This window comes from Watersipora subatra, chromosome 1, assembly GCF_963576615.1.
Source record: "Watersipora subatra chromosome 1, tzWatSuba1.1, whole genome shotgun sequence".
NCBI classification, from domain to species: Eukaryota; Metazoa; Bryozoa; class Gymnolaemata; order Cheilostomatida; family Watersiporidae; genus Watersipora; species Watersipora subatra.
Window position 1 is genome coordinate 65,177,262 of NC_088708.1, and position 22,585 is coordinate 65,199,846.

General features: G+C 46.5%; 1 protein-coding gene across 1 annotated transcript; it reads left to right on the forward strand.

The window, feature by feature from the left end:
- Positions 1 to 203: 203 nt before the first annotated feature.
- Positions 204 to 644, forward strand: LOC137390365 (octapeptide-repeat protein T2-like). The gene has a single exon (XM_068076700.1). The coding sequence runs from the start codon at positions 204 to 206 to the stop codon at positions 642 to 644; it is 441 nt and encodes a 146-aa protein (XP_067932801.1).
- Positions 645 to 22,585: the final 21,941 nt, after the last annotated feature.

Consider the following 22,585-nt stretch of genomic DNA (forward strand, 5'->3'; position numbering starts at 1 on the left):
TGAATAGGCTTATCTGTATCCTTAACTCTAACAAAAGGGAGGGCATGCCTAATTTGTGCACTCGACTTTTTGGAAGAGGGACGAATGGCCGGTTCTTCTTTAATAAAGAACACTTAAAGGAGGAAGTCCACCCTAATGAACACTGAGCGAGGGTGTTGTCCATCAATAAGTCCAGATACATAGCTACAAGAAGAAGGGGTGTGATGGACTTGCGGGAACATTTGATTTTGCCTCCAAGGAGAGAAAGGGATACTAGAGCAGGAATTGATAGGAGAAACAATAGAGATGGGGTTAATAGAGAGAGATTGGATAGAGATGGAAGTTCAGAGGAAAGGAAGGTCGAAGCTGCTAGAGAAAACCAAAATGGAGAAGGTCGAAAACTAGAGAAAGAAAGCATTTGGAGGAGAAAAGAAAGAGAGGTGATAGAAAGAGCAAGACAAGATAGAGAAAGAAAGGAAGGTGAATTAAGAAGAAGGTTTGAAAGCGAAATGGCAGCAGCTGAAAGAGATTATGAAAGAGATGTGCTAAGAGCTAGAGAAAATCGGATAATAGCTGAAAGAGCTATTAAAAGAGAAAGAGCCAGGGAGCAAGAGGCAGAAGGGTTAACAGGGAGGAAAAGAGACAACAAAAAATTAGAAGGATAAATAGAGATGCAAGGGAGAGAAAGTCACCAGTCAGGCAGCGGAGAGTTCGTTTTGAAGAACAACCTGAGGTAAGAAACACAGACATCCGACAAGATGTCCCTACTCTTCAAAAGTATGTGAAGTAGAAGGAATAGAATGGGAATAATAGTCACGGCTTAAGGAAAAATAATAGTTAGCGGAGAACAATAGAGTGGGCTAAAGAAAAAGATAAAGAGAAAAGAAAGAGAGAAAGGGAGATGTGATGCGGGAAACCGGATATACGGTTTACGACAGCTAGGAGAGGATTACGGCAACGTAACTGCGAGTAACCGGAAGAGAAGGAAGCAATAACCAGGAACTAAGAACCAGGTACGTTAGAATGTTAACAGTGGATATTACCTCTGTCACTACCGACTAGTGTCATTTCATAACAGCAGACATTGCTTTTCTAAAATCATTGTTAGAATTATATCAACTATTGGCACATGACTTTAGACATAAACTATAATAATCGATCAAAGCAAGTAACACTCTAAAATTTGTTATTGTATAACCTAAGCTAGGAAGTATAGGAAGTATTTGAAGCATCTTTATTATTCTTTTGTTGCAGCGCTTAAATTTACGTTCCAAGGATTTTTAAAGATCAGCAAAATCTCAAAAGTAAAACAGTCAAAACATGAATTATAAAGCTAATATTGTTTAAGATTTAGTTTATATCATTCACATAGGAATGTTATGAACTAGCAATTTTTTGTAACATGCTTTACATAGCTGGTCATGCTGATTAACTGACCACATCTATATAAATGTAATATCTTATTAGTTTTGATCTTTAGTTTTAAATTGGGATTAAACAGAAGATTCAAATGATGCAGTTCTATTTTTCACTTATTAATGATACTTAAAGGTTGACCTGCCAAAAAACTCACATTACAGTTATTTGGTATCAAAAAACTCACCATGTCTTACTCTGTTGTGTTGAAGGTGTCAAATATGTGAAAGTGTGATTACAAGCTCTTAAAAGCCCAAAAACGAATACCTACAAATAACTGTAATGGGAATTTTGTTGCAAGTCAACCTTTAATGTTATTTTTTTACTTCTTGCGTTAGATTCACTTTTTCTTGCATATTAGTTGCTCTGTCTGGATCATTGTAACTGTTTTTACTTTGCTGTAGCAATATAGATGTTTGTGTGAAGTAAACTCAGCAACACAGTATTCTTATAGCAAATATTTTGTCATTAAGGAGCCTATTCAAAAATTTAATTGCATAAACTCAGTCATTTAGGATCTGGGGCTACAGAAAGAGTTTTATTTAGCAGCCCAATTTATAGAAGTTCAAATAAAACTTTAAAAAATAAAGTTCTATTTATAGTTAAACTGAAAAGCAAACAAGATCATAAAAATAAAAGTAAATGCTATATAACTTGATACAGTTCGGACTTTTTATATGGCGTCACTTTCAACTAAAAATAAAGTACAAAAAGCTGTCAGCGACTGGCACGACAAGGCAGCAAATTAAGCATACAGGTGATAGTCATCTGTTGACAAGTACACACTGTCATCAGGTTGCTCGGTAATAACTGGTGGCTGACGAAGTGTCCCAGACTTTCTATGGGAGTTCAGCGGCTTTTCATATACGTGGTTGTCAGCATTAGCAGGAACGATCTCTAAATAGCTCACTGGCTCCTGACCTTGAACTAATAAACACCACGAGTTAGTAATAACGTTGACGGGTATATACATGTAGCTCTGATAAAAATACAGCGTTCATGATGGACGTTTTCTATAAGATTGTAGAAAATAGACAGCATCTGTTTTTCGTGTTAAATAAAATTTTATTAAATTGATAGCAGGTGCTTAATACTTTGATAGTATTAAAGGTTAATTTACATTACAAGTTTTTATTACATTAACAGCAGCAGATAGCATTATAGCTTGAGGTTGTTATAATATTTTCATGTAATTTTGACGAAATACAAGGTTTTATCAACATTTTTAAGCTGTTAAAATAAATAGATCATTTTGCAATTTTAGATAATTTGCAATCTTTGAATAGTATTAGCCAGAAACGGCCACGACGCTCTATAATTATATTGGAAACTTATTATTCAAAGTACTTACATACGAATACGACATAAGTGCTACATACAGACTATTACATATAGAGGCAGACCATGTGTCAATTGGTTTAAACAGACTGATGGCTAAAAAAATAATTAAATTTTTTAGACATAATTCAAAAAAAAACTTGTGAAAGAAGAAATTTTTTGCTTGCGCACTCTGCATGATGTACAGACAAGCCAATTAGTTTAGTTCTATAAGTACCAGCTGAAAGGTAAATCAAGACATATACATGTATAGGTCATATACATGTATAGGTCATATACATGTATAGGTCATATACTTGTATCAACATATACATGTATATGTCATATACATGTATCAGCATATACATGTATATGTCATGAACTCATTCGGCATCTATGGAGTTTGCTTTGACTTTGTGTTAGAATTATATGGAATGTTTAGTAACCAAAATATGCATTCTAGCAACTAGATGGGGAAACTGTATCGAAACTGCAGCCAATAAATGCGCTTTTGTCTTTCGTTTTGACCTATAATTGTCTAATCGTCAGCAATGAAAAATTTATATTTTGCAAACAAAATGAATTTCTTATGTCACAGCTTATAGCTTGCATCACTAGCGTTTTGATCTCCACAACTAGTTTTTGTTTACAAACATCAAAATCATAGGTACAAAATGAAATTTGTAATTGAATTACTATAAATAGATTTAATTCCAAAATGCTGTCAGTAAACCTTCAAAGCATGGCTAGTCATCATGGCTAGTCATGACACAAACTCATTCGGCATCTATGGAGCTTGCTTTGACTTTGTGTTAGTATTATATGGCATGTTTGGTAACCAAAATATGCACCCTAGCAACTAGATGGGGAAACTGTATTGAAACTGCAGCCAATAGATGCGCTTTTGTTCTTCATTTTGACCTATTGTCTAATTGTCAGCAATGGCATATTTATGTTTTGCAAACAAAATGACTTTCCTATGTCACAGCTGAGCACTTGCATCACTAGCGTTTTGATTTGAACAACTAGTCTTTGTTTTCTAACATCAAAACTATAGGTGAAAAATGTCATATCGTAATTGTATTACTAATAAATAGATGTAATTCCACAATGCTGTCAGTAAACCTTCAAAGCATGGACAGTCATCAACCATGTCATAGCTGTTACGGGTAAAGCAGAATGTTATGAAAAAAAGACATGACATCTAGAACTGAGTTATAGGGCTAGTCAAGCAATGTTTGTATCTACCTACCAATTGGCTGCTGACATCTGTCAGCTGGTGGTTCTGGTAGTTGGTGATTCTCAGCTTTAACTCTGTAAATTAATAAAAATAAGTTAAAAATATTTCAATTTGTTACTTTACAGACATACCTTTATTTGCATCTACCTTTATTTACTTTTCCTCGTACATATTATAGCTTCCTATTTCTCATGTGAATGCATTTTGTAATGTTTTTTACTGTTTGCTACACACTAAATTCATAGATACAGCATAGTGATTCTTTTAGGGTAGCCCTTAAATTGGAGCACCAGAGGCTTACTAAAGCTGATACCCGTTAAAAACTATGATTTGACTATCATATTCATAATTGCTGGATTTCCACCACACACTATGGTGTGCCTGTCCAATAATCTCAATTTTGGTTCAGGTAGCTATCAGGTGTTATTGTCAAGATTGCTATTTTATTTATCAAATGCTATAGTTACAGTAGATTGGCTATCTTGCCTTCAAGATGGATGTTCTATGAGGCACCATATGCTATAGCCATTCCACCTGTTCAACTACCAGATTGTCACCAGGGGCTATGGCCATATTACCAGAGTGTCCTACATGCAGCAGATGTCACCTGCATTAGCAATGTGTTCTTAACCATACTTCTTACTTTATGCATCATGCGCTCAGTGAGACAAAATTCTACTAAAATACCTATTGGAACACAAGAGAGGACAATCCCTTGCATAGTATTTTGATCAAAACCTGTCTTCTCGAAAAAGCCGATTTGGCAATAGCTACATAATATATGACTAAAAATATAACACGCTTTAATAAAATAGAAAATTTAATAGATATACACAATCTATTAGACTAAACAAAGCACAGTCTTGTTTAATTTGGACTACAATAATATTAATAAGAGCAAAAGTGATGTTACAAGGGAGAATAAATCCAAATGTTACAGGAAGATTATGTCAAATACATTTGCACAGATAGGCCCTTTGTATACATTTCTTGTACCATGGGTGTAATCTTTGTCGAACTATATTTACATCAGCACCATACATAGCATAAGTGTTCAACAGTCTGACTGGGTTACGAGTCAATCATAGTCTTACCTTGCTAGGACTCGTCTATAGTATAAACAGGTTGCTATAAGAGACAAGAAGAAAAAAGCAGTACGAACTGCTATGACAGCTATTAGAATAACTGCTATTACTTCTTTGTCATTTTTTTTCTAATGGCTGAACAAGAAGAGAAGATTTAGTGTTAGATATTTACAATAACAGAAAGTCAATGTAAGGAATCATTCAAACCTAGAAGCAGGCAGGCAATCAGTTTATATCTTAATTAGTTTATGAAAGTTTCACACCAGACTAGTACCCTGGCAGTCTGGTGTGCCCCGAAAGATCTAAAATAATGGAATGTGAATAATTAGAGCAGATAGTAGTATGCCTGGCTGGTATAATCTTTATCCCACTCTCTAACCATAGCTTCAAACTGACTTGTTGTGGTTAGAGTCAGTCAACTGATTGCTCAGTAGGCTCAGGTAAGCAACACAACCAGAAACCAAGCCAGCTTGCATATGGCTCAGACTAATACCGACTCGACACCGGCTGAAGGGCGTAGCCAAGCTATTTAGAGCCTTTATAAAGAGGGACATCTGCAAGATAAGAGCAGAAGCAGTTTGTGCTTTCTCTGTATAACGATTGTGTGATATTCAGTATTTATATACAAATACATGTATATTCTTTTCAAGCTTTCATTACAAGTTATTCTGTAACATTGATGTAGTAAGTAAGGAGTCAGTTAAGTTTCTATGCACTATTATAGTGAAAACAACTCAACTCTTTTACAATACATAAGATGCTTGCTTAATCTATTGAAGCCTTCTGTCAAACTACCAACCTGAATAGAGGCTTGCAGTGCAATTGCAAAATCACAAAAATCTGAATCCGCTATAATGTCATCAACATAAATAGTTATTTGTTTTCTAACTTGGACGCAATTAATGAACTTGCACAAAAATTCTTCGTTTCTATGTTGTAAATTCTCACACAAAAATTTAAAATTAAACTTTAGGCTAATTTTATGATAAAAAATTTTAGGAAAACACTGTCACTACCATAAAAGTCTTAAAGATCGTTGGTTATGTTATCAACAAATAATAAAACTTAGTTACTAGCAATTGCTGGGAAAGTCGCAAAAATGTGTCTACGGCGGTCGACAATAAAAAGCGTATAAATGAGTTTACTTCAGTGAAAGGGTCAAAAACGTTGAATTTGCCACTGTTTGTGATAGTAAGCATGTTCATTTCCTTCCGCAGCTGACTTACGTTTACTTTTTTTAGGCTACGAGTACCACAGAACTACAGCTACTACAGAACTTGTGCGGACACTCCGAGCGTTACGATAGGCGACGGGGAGAAGAAAGCGAGCAGCGTGTATTACAAAAAAGCACACCATCTCATTCTCTTTTAGAAACGCTTGAAGCTGTACAATGCCTCCCAAAAAGCCTACTACCAAAACGCAAGAAGAGATTGATTCCCTTAGAAAAAAGACCGAATTCGCAAAGCAGCAGCTAGACGAGCAGAAACTGCAGAGCAAACACAACTACGCTTACAACGAAACAGAATAGCAGCTGCTAGAAGAGCAGGAACCACTGAGCAAATACAGGTACATTGAGAGCAGGCCAGAATAGATGCTGCAGCTGCTAGAAGTGCAGAGACTACTGAGCCGACCCAGCAGCGACTCAAACGGCTCAGAGCAGCCGCTACAGCGGCCAGGCAAGCAGAAACCTCTGAGCAGATGCAGCGGCAACATGAACATGATGCACTAGCTACAACGGCTGCTCGGCGAGCTGAGTTTTCAGAACAGATGAAACGGCAACAACAGCAAGATGCACTAACTACAGCAGCTGCTACCAGGCGCCGCGTATGGACAAAAAACTTCACACTTGACTATAGTCTTGCAACACAGTATAGGGCCGAATTTTCCTATGGAACGAATGTCTAAAAATGCTCCAGATGTAATGCCTTACGTTGGGAAGGCGAGAGGCCATATATGTAGTGTAAAGGTTTTGTGCGACTTTCACTTTCCTCCACTAGTACAAGACTTGTGCATGAGTACAATACATATATTTCGGTTTAGTTCAAGGTGTACAAGAAATGAATCAAGTGACAAGCAATGAACAGGCCCAGAACAGCTCTGCTCTACTAGACAAATGTTCGGGCTTATATAGCTGCTAAACTCTACCCCTGTTCTGTTTGGTGAGACCCGGCATGGCTCGGCTCGGCTCGGCCCGGCTCGGCTTGGTCCAGCTCGGCTTGGTCCAGCTCGGCTTGGTCTTCAGTCAGTACGGCTCTGGCTTGGCTATGCTTGACTCTGCTGTACATCGGCTTGGCTTGGCTAAATGTAAGGGGATGCCATCCACCACACACTTCCCCCCATTGGCGATTAGGGTCTTCAATTCACATCCTGTTTAAGGACTAGCTGTGCCAGAGCCTCAAGTTGGCGGGCTCCATAACGGAGGCGCTCTATCTCTTCCAATAGTAGCTAGCGTTCCCGGCTCTTCAGGTGTCCCTGCCGCAGGGTGGCCTGCATAGTCTCAGCAGCCCTGGTCCATTCCTGTTCGTCCTGCGCTAGCAACCGGGCTCGGCTGCACTGCGTCTGCAAGAGGGTCTGGCTGGCCGGAGTCCGCCCTATCACTTCGGCCAGGGTGCGTGACCCGGCGGGCTCCACGGTCGTCCTGCTCCTCCTGGTCGAAGCTGGGCGAATCCGGGCTGGGGGTCACGGTGGTGTCCTAGCCCGCTGTGCTCCTCTCCGGGGGCTGTGATGTCTCTTTCTTCTGGTAGTGGGTGTGCAGGCAGCCATCGTCAGTAAGTCCCTCATATTTTCCTGGCAAAACTGCTCCCAGGAGTCTTGATCCACCAGATATACCACTGGCTCCACTCCTCCTTGCTGGTGAGTCGTGTGGTGTAGTAACATCTGGTCCCTTGACATGTGCTGCCAATTGCAGGAGCACACAAACATGGCGTAGTGTTGCAGCACGTGAAATTGGATCCGCCGGGTGCTAGTTGTGAACTGGCAGATCCGGCAACTCCCATCTTGCACCTGCTCTTCCGCCCGTGTCACAGTCTGGAAAGACAGGTACTTAATGGTCCTCACGATAGTCTTCTTCCATGGCCTGACCCTCTCTGACTCTGGCTGCCTCACGGGTGTGCTTTCCCTCACGGCAATGGCCAGTGGAGAAGAAAATAACTCCGGTGAAGGAGACTGATCCGTCTCTTTTTCGTGCGTACAGCAGCCACGTGGCACTCCTCTTCCACTGGTTCCGGCATAACTTCATTCAGTAACTCCTCTACGCTGTCTTCTGTCAGAGTGGCATCCAGCAGCGCCTCTGCTCCCTCCTCCGTAATTTCCAATACGGCAGAATCTGGCCGCCGTGCTTCGTCCCTCTTTGTGTTACTTCCTTTGTAGGCCACCACGTTTGCCGGTGTTGGCCTACCCAGTCCTTTGTAGAAATAATAACTGTAGCCATTTTTGTGGTCTCTATGATGACCTTGTTATTGTGTGTTATTATGTCATACTTTGCCTTTGTATGCTTCTGTGTGGAATAAAATCAGTCAGCCAGTAAACATCCAAGTGAGCAGAGGGAATTTCTTCACGCACTTTCAACAGGTTATGGGCCCAGTTCACAATGGCTTCTGAGGATAGATACACAATTGACAAACTCACAACACAGAACTACTCTACATGGAAATTCCAAACGAAACACCTCTTGCTAGCCAAAGGATTATATTCTATAGTCGATGGTAGTGAAGAAGAGCCTACAACAGGGGATGATGCTAAAAAGGACTACCAAAGGAGAAAACAGAAAGTGGGAGCAGTGAGCTAGTGTATCAAATATTTGACTGTGAAAAACCCAATGAAGCTTGGAAAAGGCTGAAAGAACACTTTGAAAGAGACACAGTAGCAAATAAACTCTTTCTAAAGAAACAATACTTTAGATTCGTCATGAGAGAGGGAGAATTGATATCTAATCATATAAAGCATATGAAGGAGCTTACGGATAAGTTAGCTGCTATAAAAGCTCCTATTTCCGAGGAGGATCAAGTCGTAACCCTTCTTGGAAGTTTGCCGGACAGTTTTGAGAATGTCGTAATTGCACTAGAAGCAAGGGTTGATGACTTGACTCTAAACTTTGTTTACCAGACATTGATAAATGCTGAACAAAAGAGATCAGCATCATCGACAACTACTGACACCGCCTTAATGTCGACACCGCAACATCGAACACTACCAAGAGCAAGAGCATGCTATAACTGCGGTTCAATGACTCACCTGCAACGTAAATGCCCGCAAAATCGTTATAAAACCGCCGACAGATCAAAACACAATGCGAAGCATGTTTCAACAGAACAGTCGTCTGATGACAGTAGCAATGATGAAGCCTACACAGTCTCCGAGACTGTTGATCAACAGAATAATGCATACATGGCATGGATTATTGACTTCGGTGCATTGAAACACATGACTGCAAGTAGACAATTATTTTGTGAATATGAGGAACTAACAAGCCCTGAGAAGGTAAGCGTTGGAGATGGTAGAATCATTGATGCTGTAGGTGTTGGTAATGTCAAGATTGCCCTGACACATCGTAAGGTTAAAAAACACGTTACCCTGTATGACGTACTCTATGTTCCTGATTTAGCTGTAAACTTGTTCTCTGTACGTGCTGCAACCAGTCATAACAAGACTGTGGAATTTGGTAGTAAAATGTGCTGAATTAAAGATAGCAAGGGACGTGTTAGAGCTAAGGGTGCTCTTGTTGGTAGAATGTTTCACCTTGACTGTCAACCGATCATAAACACGGCTGCTGTAACCGGTGACATTTGGCATCAAAGATTAGCTCATGTCAACAACACAACTCTCACTACAATTAGTCGTGATAAAGACAATTGCATTCCAAATATAGATAAATCTGAGTTGACTTTCTGTGAGGGTTGTGTCGAAGGTTAGATGGCACGTCAGCCATTTCACCCTGTGGGAGAAATTCGATCAAAACGCCCGCTCGAACTAGTTCACACTGACATATGTACAATGGACAGTAAATCAATAGGTGGCAGTAAATACTTTGTCACATTTATCGATGACTATTCTCGCTGTTGTGCCGTGTTCTTCATGAAACACAAATCAGAGGTACCTGAAAAATTCAAGCAGTTCTTAGCTCATACTGCAGGATGTGGTGAAAAGGTAGGCACACTACAATCTGATAGAGGTGGAGAATACATGTCTAAGTCATTCAAAGACTTTCTAACTGATCAAGGTATCAAAATTGAGTTCACTGCACCAGATTGCCCACAACAAAACGGGGTTGCAGAGAGAATGAATCGAACACTGTGTGAAGCTGCTCGAACGATGATGTCACACGCTAACCTACCTAAGCGTTTTTGGGCCGAGGCCGTAAACACAGCAGCCTATACTCGTAATCGTCTCCCTACGTCGTCGCATGACACTACGCCGTATGAACGTTGGTATGGCAAGAAACCTGATCTGTCTCGCCTGCGTGTGTTTGGTTGTATTGCATATGCCTATGTACAATAAAGAAAGAGGCTTGATAAAAGATGTGAGAGAGTTAGATTTGTTGGATATAGTATGCAATCCAAGGCATATAGAGTATATGATGTAACAACTAACAAAGTGAAAGAACGCCGTGACGTAATATTCAATGAAGAGGACTTTGGTGCAGGTAATGCTGTTAGTGACACGGTTACATGTGATACCATGACAACATCATCTGTTCGTAATGAACAGACCAGCGAAGAACCTGAGCCAGAAATAAAATCACGTCGCTCGTCTAATCATCCACACATACAACCAGTTCGCTACGGAATTGATGAGTATGCTCAGCATGTAGCCTATCATGTGAGCAATGTGCCAGAACCGCTTACATTTGGTGAGGCAGCGCAGTCAGCTCACTCTAGCCAATGGTTGAATACTGCCAACGAAGAGTATCAATCACTAATAGACAATAAAACGTGGGATCTGGTACAGCTACCCCCTGGTAGAAAAGCAATTGACTCAAAGTGGGTATTCAAAACAAAGTATAGGGACACTGGAGAAGTAGAAAGATACAAAGCTCGCCTGGTTGCAAAGGGTTTCTTACAGAAAAGTGGAATTGATTACAATGAAACATTCTCACCAGTAGTAAAATACTCGTCAATTCGCACTCTACTCGCTTATGGACTGAAACGAAACATGACTATTCACCAAATGGATGTTGTATCAGCATTCTTAAACGGTGAATTAGAAGAGGAGATATATATGAAGCAACCAGAGGGATATGTTAAATCAGGTGCAGCAAACAAAGTATGCCAACTCCGTAAAGCGTTGTATGGATTAAAGCAATCACCACGCTGCTGGAACGCCACGCTTGACAAGTTTCTTAAGGACTTGGGCTACGTTCGATCAAACGCCGATCAGTGTGTCTATATTAAAACTGACAATGAAAACCAGTCCATCATCGCTGTATATGTCGATGACCTGATAATCATGACCGACAATGCCACTGATATGAGTTCTACTAAAAGAGCTCTGGAAGCCAGGTTCAAAATGAAGGACTTAGGTGTACTTCACTATTGCTTAGGCATTACAGTGCAAAGAAAAGAAAATGTCCTAGAACTTCATCAAAAGTTCTATTTACAGTAAGTACTGGCTCGTTTCAACATGGAAAGTGCTAATCCTGTGTCAACCCCCGCCAACATGTCCGTGAAGCTCCAAAAGGATGATGGTGTGAGTAAACCTGTTGATGCAACTATGTACCAGGCTATGGTTGGAAGCCTGCTCTATGCGTCAGGTGGTACACGACCCGACATAGCTCAAGCAGTGGGAGAAGTGTCAAAATACAATAACTCTCCAAATGAAAGCCACCTAACTGCCGCAAAACGTATCATGCGATATCTGAAAGGGACTATAGACCTCAAACTGACATACTCCACAGATAGTTAACCTGTAGTAGCATATGCTGATGCTAACTGGGCTGGAGATTTGGATAACCGTCGATCGACAACTGGCAATGCTTTCGTACTCGCTAATGGTGCTATCAGTTGGCTGTCAAACAGACAATCTGTTGTGGCAACATCTACAGCAGAGGCTGAATACATCTCAATGTATCACTGTGCACAAGAAGATATAGTTGTAAAACGTCTGCTAAATGAGATCAGTCAAACAAAACCACACATAGCACCTGTAACCGTTTACACAGATAGTCAAGCTGCCATATCAATTGCTCATAGCACCAGCAATAAATCTAGAGCAAAACACATTGACATTAAATACCATTTCGTGAGAGATGCCGTGATAAACAACAACATAAAACTTGAATATTGCCCGTCTGGCAGTATGACTGCTGACATTCTAACCAAATCGATACCACGAAACCAGTTTGAGAAGCTACGTACCAAACTGGGTATTATGTATTGACAATAGACTCTGTTATCTGCATATCTACATATTGTACTACATGGCATATACATATGCTCATTTGTTTAGCTAGCTTGTGTTGTGTTTGTTTTTGTCTTTGTGTGTTAATCATGATATTGTTAATTTTGACGAAAGAACTTATGTTCTTCATTATTGTGTTGTCTGTATGGTTCAATCCTTACACCATATTATAGCAAAAAGGGCTGACAGTAATGTGGGAGTGTAGAAATAATAACTGTAGCCATTTTTGTGGTCTCTATGATGACCGGATTATTGTGTGGTATTATGTCATACTCTGTCTTTGTGTGGTCTCCATAATGACCTTGTTATTGTGTGTTATTATGTCATACTTTGCCTTTGTATGCTTCTGTGTGGAATAAAATCAGTCAGCCAGTAAACATCCAAGTGAGCAGAGAGAATTTCTTCACGCACTTTCAACATCCTTCTCCAGTTTCTTTCAAACTCATTGTGACCGAAGTCAGTAAATCCTGTAGAGATGTGTTGTCTTTGCTCTCCATGTTTTCCAGTGCTTTGATGTTGTTCAGAGAAAACGAGTGCTTTAATAAGAAATGCTTGGTTGCGTCCGTAAGAACCGTTCTACATCTTTCCCGCGCGACCTCCGGACTGTTTTCCGTTAATTCCATCGAGTAGCATATACCATCTCTGTATTGTTCCGGCCTCCTGGTTTTTTTGGGCCGGCCTCGGAGTGTGCCGAGCTGATGGGATCTGGTGTTGCGGTCTTTTCGGTCCTTACCGGGTTTGATTCCGGCTCTCCCAGAACTTTATTCGGTGTGGCCGGATTGATTTTTTCGAAACTAGGAGGGCGTCCCTGACTTCCTTCTTTCTCCAGTCCGGCTGGATTTTCCCCGAGAGTTACCTCCTCCCCTCTATTCTTTGCAGCCTCTAATAGCAACTTTTCCCAGCTAGGGGTGGCATTATTGGTACAGGATCTATCCTGCCCTCCTTTTGCCTTCTCTCCGGCCTTCTGGGTCGAGCGCCCTTCATGTTTGGACCCTCCTTGGCTCCAGAGTGGCCGGGGCCTGCCCCAACCTCTCTGGGCAAGCGTGATAAGGCTTCAGCCTTCTCTCGCTCTAGATGGAAGACTGCCTCTGCTGTTCCACCAGATACATGTGGTTCCACCAGGCCTTCAAGACCTGGTATGATCCCACAAACTTTGTCTGTAGCTTGGAATTTTCTCCTCATCTTTGGCGTTTGTTCGTGAGCCATACCTAGTCACCTGGGGTGTACAGCGAGGGTTCTTTCTTATCTTCTTGTCGCACTTCCATCTGGTTTCTCCGGAGTGCCTCATGCACTGTCTGCAGCCTCTGCTGCACCTCAAGAGCGTGCTCGTGAGCAAGAAAGAACTCGGTTGGTGGGGGGGTGACTTTCCAGCTTGTCTGGCAACCTCAGTTCTCGTCCCAACATTAGCATGTTGGCCGTCTCTCCAGTCGCAGAGGGGGGGTGCCTCTGTATGCTCTCATCAACTAGTGAAGCAGTAGGTTCCACTGGTCCTGTCTCCGAGTCAAGAGCAGCGCCCTCAAAGAATCCCCGAGTCCCCGGTTATTCCGTTCCATGACTCTATTCGCCTGTGGGTGACACGGAGTCGTGTGGGTTTTTTTTATGTTCCAGAGTTGGCACAGTTCAGCCATCAGTTGGCTCTCGAACTGTGCCCCTTGGTCTGTGTGGATCTGCACAGGCAATCCCAGAAAGCAGAAGACCCGCTCATTCAGTGCATTGGCGACCACCGGGGCCGTGGCGTCTGGTAGTGCCAATGCATTCTGCCACCGGGTGAAGTGGTTGGTAAGAACCAGTACCCACTTGTTCCTCCTTGGTGTGACAGAAAATGGCCCCACCAGATCCATGGCCACCTTCTGCCAGGGTCGTCCTGCGTAGAGCCTCTTTTTTTTCGGCCGCCTTTGTCCCTCCATGTTTTGCGGCCTGGCACACCTCGCAACTCTTGACAAGCGGCCTGAATGTGGATGTCAGCCCAGGCCAGTACCACATCAGTTGGAGGTGACCTATCGTCTTTCCCACTCCAGAGTGAGCCACGGCCTGCATTTGCCACACCGTGGTTTCCCGCATGGCCGGGGGGCAGATGGGGCACCATCTAGCGTGGCCCTGTGGAGCCACACGTGCTTCCAGCACGCCGTCCTGTCATATGCACAGAGAGCCCCGCATGTGATGCAGGATGTCCAGCTTTCTGCTCTCGACTTCCAGGTGTTCTGCTGGCACTTCCTCCCCGGTGGTGATTGCACAATATATGATGGCCACTAATCCCTGACCGGTAGCCTGTGTCCTTGCTAGTTAGCCCTTTGGTCCTGTCACTCCTGGCGGGGCTGATAGCTCCTCGGGAGAGCCCCCTGCACCCAGGTTCAATCCCCCATTGTTGGGGCAGGAGTCCTGCGCGATTTGCCGGCCGGCCCCTTGGGGTATGTGCCGCTGCCCAGGATCAATCCCGCCCTATCGAGAGCAGGAGTCCCATCCAGGCAACTAGTCGGTACCCATGCGGTTAACGACCCTTGTTCCTTTGCGAGCTCATTCCGTGAGGTTCCCCTGTCCCTCTGTTCAATGCTCGCGCATTGCCAGCAGTCCTCGCAGGTCTGCCTTTTCAATCCATCTGCATTCTCGTGGCGAGTCCCTGACCGGTGCTCCAGGATGTAGCAGAACTCTGCCAAGATCTCAAGCCATCGGGCAACTTGGTTTGAGGGTTCCCTCCTCCGGCATAGCTGCCGGAGTGACGCGTGGTCCGTCCACAGGATGAACTCCTGGCCATACAGATACATCCGTAAGTGCTTGACCGCCTTCACTACTGCACGTAGCTCCCATCGAGTGATGCCGTAGTTGCGTTTCGAGGGGGTGAGGGTCTTGCTGTAGTAGGCAATGACCTTCTCGCAGCTTTCCTGTACTTGAGACAGCACGGCCCCTACTTTGCATCCGCTGGTGTTCGTGTCCAGGATATACTGCCTTCGAGGATCCGAATAGCCCAAGATCGGGGCGGTGCTGATGCTTTCCTTCAGCGTGTCGAAGGCGGCCTGCTCTCCTTCCGTTCATCTCCAGGGTTCTCCTTTTGCAGTCAGTCGGTGCAAGGGGTGTGCTATAGTGGCAAACTCCGGGATATATTGTCGGTAATAACCGACCGTCTAGAGGAATCCTTGGATTTCCTTACTCTGCACGGACTCGGCCACTTCGCTACTGCCTCCACTTTATCGGGGTCGGTAGAGACTCCGTTCTGGCTTACTATGTGCCCCAGGTAGCAAACCTGAGGTTGTAGTAGCTGACACTAGGAGTGCTTCAGTTTTAGTCCAGCCTTGTAGAGTCTCTGGAAGACCTCCTCCAGCCGATGTAGATGCGTATCGAAATCCGGGGCGATGACGATAATATTATCTAGATATAGCAGCAGTGTTCTCCAGTGGAGGTCATGTAGGATGCAGTCCTTGAGTCTTTGAAAGGTGGTGAGGGCAGACGTCAGTCCGAAAGGCATCACCTTCCACTTCTACAGCCCGGACTGTGTCGACAAGGCGGACTTCTCCTGCGCTTCTGCATCCAAAGGTACCTGCCAGTACCCGCTCACCAGATCAAGCGTGCTAAATTAGTGACTGCCGGACAGGGCGTCCAGGCTGTTACCGATACTGGGTAGCGAGTAAGCATCCTGCTCCATGACGGCGTTGAGACGCCGGTATTCAATACAGAAGCGCCATTCCCCATCCTTCTTCCGAACCAACACTACGAGGGAGCTCCAATCTCTTCCGGCGGGCTCGATGAGTCCTCGTTTGAGCAGGTCCTGGACCTGCATCTCGGTCTCTGCCTCTTTTTCTGGTCCGAGTCTGTGAGAGGGTTGTTGGATTGGCCAAGTAGGAATAGAATGTTCCACCTCCGAGGTCCTTCCTACATCGTCATTACTCGTACTAAATGCGGTGGCATACCGACGCAGCAAAGTTGCCAACCGAGATGTTTGTCCCCTGTCCTCACAGTTTGGCCAGGCCGACTGGAACATTTCTTCAAGGTAGCCGGCACTCCATTGATTGAAGTTGGAACGGCGTCACACAGTAAGGGATCATCCTTTTCGACCTGCGGGGCCTCCATTCCCGTGTACATGCCAATAATGGCTCCGGACCGAAAAGTCAGTGGCCGCTCCGTAGTATTCATGCAGCGGGTGATGACTTGTTCTTTGAGTCCCGACTGGTTCAGGCTACTGACTACAGGAGGTCCGTAGACAAATCCCTCGATTAGTCCCATGGGGCAATAGTTCCGCCTGGTGATGCGACAGTGTATCGCCATCTCTGTTCGGGCGGGAACCATTAACTCCCTTATCACCTGCACTTTGCTCTGGAGCAACCACCCATGCTGGTCCGTGCAGACTAGCTGTCTGCCATCCACCCAAACCACCGGTTGCTCAAACTCGAGAGCGCATTGATGAGCCGCGAAGAACGGCATTACGAGGATGGCATCCTCGCTCAGTCGGCTTACTATGAAAACCTCCTCCGTCTTCACGTCCCTCAAACGGATAGTTAGACGGATTATTCCGTAGAAGGGAAGCTGTGTTTCGTCAGCCAATAGTCCGTGGCTGTCACTATCCTTGAGTCGGTCCTGCATGGTTCCTAGCAATCAATCAAATACCTGCTTATTGATCAGATTGGTGGTGAATCCGGTGTCCAGTAGGAACTGGATAGGCCGCGCCTCCACTTTTCCTGAGAGGAAATAGCTAGTGGAGTGCACTCGGCTGAGGGCTTGCGCCCTAGTGGTGTCCTCCAGGACATCTTCCGTGAGGCCTGGAAGGCTTCCTTTTTGAGGTGGGGCGAGGTCAGCACTTCGGGCCGTACCACGTCCAGAGCAGTTCTGCTGCTCTCGTGATTACCACTCCCAAGGCGGAGAAGGGGTCTGCCCTACCACTTTTAAGGCAGGCTTCCGACTGTCCGGTCCAGTGGGAATGGTTCTCAGTGTCTGGGGTGAAGGGGGTTTGGGAGTCACCCTCCTACGCTTCGGGCTACGTTCTTGCCGTTTGCACGGAGGGGCGTAGGCTATATCCGGAACAAAGGGGCTGTCCAAACTAATCTCACCCAAGAACTGGTAATAATTCCATGTCACCACAGGTCCTTCCTGTACACGGATTTTCCTTGGCCTAGTCATTGCCAGTTGAGACCAGCCATCAGCCGTCGTCGAGTCCCGCAAACTCCTAGTATAATTCCGTATTTGCTTGGCCTTGGCACAGCCAGTTGTCGGGGCTACTGCTGTGGCCGCCCTCCGTTTCCCGAAGCCGGTTTGGTGTGGCGAGGGCAGTTCTTACGTACCTGCCCTGGTTAGCCACATCTCCAGCAAAGAGCAGCTGGCTGGCTCCTTTTCTCGACTGGGGCGTGCACCTACTCCTGGAGCTGCTCCACCTTGTCCGTGAGAGTTTGGACCAGCCGAGCCAGTTGTCCTATGACATCGGTCTCGGCTGAGTTCACCTGGTCAGAGGTTCCTCTCTTCAGGACTCGCACCGAGAATAAGGTGGGCCTACGCTCGCCTCCCAAGATTTGGAGATAGTCAGTTCCTGCTTGTACAGCATCCGCCAGCGTGGTCGTAGGTACGGCCAACAGATGTGTCTGTTGGGCAGGGTCCTTCAGCAAGCTGCAGAAAGTCTCCATAGCCATGCTATTTCGTTGGCAATTCGGCAGGTCCCCGTATGCAATGCGTACCATCCTCTCTACCCCCATAGCATGCTCCTGCAGCGTTGTTTCCTCCTTTCTCTTAAGGGCGTTGAGTTGGCTCAGCCCCTGCCCAGCGGAATGTCCGAACTCTGCCCGGAGGGCATTGAAAATGGCCTCCTGATCCTTGGCTTGCCCACAGTCCTCAGCCTGCTTGCCCAACGCTTCCCGGAGATGCAATAGAGTCGCTCCTTGCATCCACTGGTTGGTGTCAGCTACTTCTGTGAAGCAAGCAATAAAATATTCTACATCTCCTTTTCCAGTATACTGGGGAAGCCTGAAGCGCGGCGCCGGTTCCTGAGCTTTCGGCATCAGCAACACCCGCACTAGTGCCACGACTAGTCGGTCGGGTCCCAGATCAGCGCTCCTGGCTCTCCTGTTAGCCGCCCGGGCATGGTACAGACCGAAGTGCTGACCTCGCCCCACCACGGAAAGAAGCCTTCCACGCCTCACGGAGAATGTCCTGGAAGACACCACTAGGGCGCAAGCCCTCGGCCGACAGCACTCCACCAGCTATTGCCTCTCAGGAAAAGTGGAGGGGCGGCCCATCCAGTTCCTACTGGACACCGGATGCACCACCAATCTGATCAATAAGCAGGTATTTGATCGAGTGCCAGGGGCCGTGCGGGACCGACTCGAGGACAGTGACAGCCATGGACTATTGGCTGACGGATCACGGCTTCCCTTCTATGGAATAATCCATCTGACTATCTGCTTGAGGGATGTGAAGACGGAGGAGGTTTTCATAGTGAGCCGACTGAGCGAGGATGCCATCCTCGGATTGCCACTCTTCGTGGCTCATCAATGCGCTCTCTAGTTTGAGCAACCGGTGGTTCGGGTGAATGGCAGACAGCTAGTCTGCACGGACTGGCATGGGGGTTGCTCCAGAGCAAAGTGCAATTGATGAGGGAGGTAGTGGTTTCTGCCCGGACAGAGATAGCGATACACTGTCGTATCACCACACGGAACTATTGTCCCATGGGAATAATTGAGGAATTTCCCGACAGACCTCTCGTGGCCAGTAGCCTGAACCAGCCGAGACCCAAAGGACAAGTCATCACCCACTGTATGAATACTACGCAGTGGCCGCTGACTTTTCGGTCCAGAGCCAATATCGGCACGTACACGGGAGTGGAGGCCCCGCAGATCGAAGAGGACAAACCCTTACTGTGTGACGCCAGTCTGACTTCAATTAATGAAGTGCTGGCTCAACTTGAGGAATTGTTCCAGTCGGCCCGGCCGAACTGTAAGGACAAGGGACAAACGTCCAGGTTTGCAACTTTGCTGCGTCGGTATGCCGCCGTATTTAGTACGAGTGATGACGACGTAGAAAGGACCTCGGAGGTAGAACATTCTATTCTACTTAAGGAGGGTACTCGGCCAATCCGACAACCCCCTGACAGATTTGGACCAGAAAAAGAGACAGAGGCCGAGAGGTAGTTCTAGGAACTGCTCAAACGAGGATTCATTGAGCCTGCCGGAGGAGCTTAGAGCTCCCCCGTAGTGTTGGTCCGGAAGAAGGACGGGAAATGGTGCTTTTGTATTGATTACCAGCGTCTCAACGCCGTCACGGAGCAAGATGCCTGCCCGTTATCTAGGATCGACGACAGCCTGGATGCCCTGTCTGGCAGTCGCTATTTTAACACGCTCGATCTGATGAACGGGTACTGGCAGGTGTCCCTGGATGCAGAAGCGCAGGAGAAGTCAGCCTTCTCGACATGGTCTGGGTTGTGGAAGTGGAAGGTCTTGCCTTTCGGACTGACGTCTGCCCTCACCACCTTCCAAAGACTTATGGAATGCATCCTACATGGCTTCCCCTGAAGAACGCTGCTGTTATATCTAGATGATATTATCGTCATCGCCCCAGATTTTGATACGCATCTACATCGGCTAGAAGAGGTCTTCCAGAGACTCCACAAGGCTGGACTAAAACTGAAGCCCTCCAAGTGCAAGCTACTACAACCTCAGGTTCGCTACCTGGGGCACATAGTAAGCCAGAACGGAGTCTCTACAGACCCCGACAAAGTGGAGGCAGTAGCGAAGTGGGAACTCCAAGGATTCCTCTAGACGGTCGGTTATTACCGACAATACATCCCGGAGTTTGCCACTCTTGCACACCCCTTGCACCAACTGACTGCAATGGGAGAACCCTCGAGATAGACGGAAGAAGAGCAGGCCGCTTTCGACACGCTGAATGAAAGCATCAGCACCGCCCTAATCTTGGGCTATCAGGATCTTCAGAGGCAGTGTATCCTGGACACAGGCGCCAGCGGATGTGGAGTAGGTGCCGGGCTGTCTCAAGTACAGGAAGGCTGCGAGAGGGTCATTGCCTACTACAGCAAGACATTCACTCCCTTGGAACGCAATTACCGCATCACTCGACAGGAGCTACTTGCAGTAGTGAAGGCGGTCAAGCACTTCCCGTCATAAATGTCTAGCCAGGAGTTCCTCCTGCGGACGGACCACGCGTCACTCCGGTGGCTATGCCGGAGGAGGAAACCCTCAAACCAAGTAGCCTGGTGGTTTGAGATCTTGGCGGAGTTCCGCTACATCCTGGTGCACCGGTCAAGGACTCGCCATGGGAATGCGGATGGATTGAGCAAGCACACCTGTGAGGACTGCCGGCAATGCGCGAGCATTGAACAGAACGGACTGTGCCCCTCACGGAAAGAGCTAGCAAAGGAACAAGGACCGTTAGCCGCGTGGGTGCTGACCAGTTGCCTAGATGGAACTTCCGCCCTTGATAGGGCGAGATCAACCCTGGGCAATGTCGCATACCCCGAGGGCCGGCCAGCAACCCGGCCAGCACGGGACTCCCGCCCCAACAGTGGCGAGATTTAACATGGGTGCCGGGGCTCCTGGAGGGGCTATCAGCCCCACCAAGAGTGACAGGACCAAAGGGCGAACTAGCAAGGACACAGGCTACCAGTCAGGGACCAAGTGGCCATCATGTACCGTGCCATCGTCACTAGGGAGGAGGTGCCAGCAGAACACCTGGAGCTCGGGAGCAGAAAGCTGGACATCCTGCATCACATGCACGGTTCTCTGTGCATACGACAGAACGGCGTGCTGGAAGCACGCGTAGCCCCGCAGGGCCACGCTAGATGGTGCGCCATCTGCGCCCCGGCCATGTGGAAAACCACAGTGTGGCAAATGCACGCCCTGGCCACTCTTGGGTGGGAAGGACGATAGGTCGCCTACAACTGACCTGGTACTGGCCCGGGCTGACATCCACAATCATGCGGCTCATCAAGAGTTGCGAGGTGTGCCAGGCCGCAAAACATGGAGGGACAAAGGCGGCCGGAAGAAAAAGGAGGCTCTCTGCAGAACAACCCTAGCAGAAGGTTGCCGTGGATCTGGTAGGGCCATTTTCTGTCACACCAAAGGGGAACAAGTGTGTACTGGTTCTTACCGACCACTTCACCCGGTAGCAGGACGCATTGCCACTACCTGACGCCACGGCCCCGGTGGTCACCAATGCACTGAATGAGCGGGTCTTCTGCTACCTGAGATTGCCCAAGCAGATCCACCCAGACCAGGGGGCACAGTTCAAGAGCCAACTGATGGCCGAACTGTGCCAACTCTGGAACATAGAAAAGACCCACACGACTCTGTATCACCCACAGGCAAGTGGAGTCATGGAACGGAATAACCGGGGACTCGGGTATTCTTTGAGGGCGCTGCTCTTGACTCGGGGATAGGACGAGTGAGACCTACTGCTTCCCTAGCTGATGAAGGCGTACAGAGGCACCCCCACTCCGCGACTGGAGAGACGGCCAACATGCTTATGTTTGGACGGGAGCTGAGGTTGCCAGACCAGCTTGAAAGTCACCCCCACCGACTGAGTTCTTTCCTGCCCACAAGCACGCTCTTGAGGTGCAGCAAAGGCTGCAGGCAGTGCACGAGGCGCTCCGGCAAAGCCGGATGAAGGTGCGACAAGAGGATAAGAAAGAACCACCACTGTACGCCCCAGGCAACTGGGTATGGCCCATGAACAAACGCCGAAGACGAGGAGAAAATCCCAAGCCACAGGCAAAGTTCGTAGGACCATACCAGGTCCTGAAGGCTGGGGGAACCACACGTATCTGGTGGAACCGCAGAGGCAGTCTTCCATCTAGAGCGAGGGAAGGCTGAAGCCTTATCACGTTTGCCCGGAGAGGTTGGGGCAAGCCCCAGTCACTCTGGAGCCAAGGAGGGTCCAAACATGAAGGGCGCTCGACCCAGGAGGCATGAGAAAAGGCAAGAGGAGGGCAGGATAGATCATGTACCAAAAATGCCACCCCCCAGCTGGGAAAAGTTGCTATTAGAGGCTGCAAAATCTGCTATAAAGAATCGAGAAGAGGAGGTAACTCCCGGGGAAAATTCAGCCGGACCGGAGAAAGAAGGAAGTCGAGGACGCCCTCCTAGTTCTGAAGAAGTCAATCTGGCCACACGGAATAAAGTTCCGGGAGAACCGGAATCAAACCCGGTAGAGACCAAAAAGACCGCAA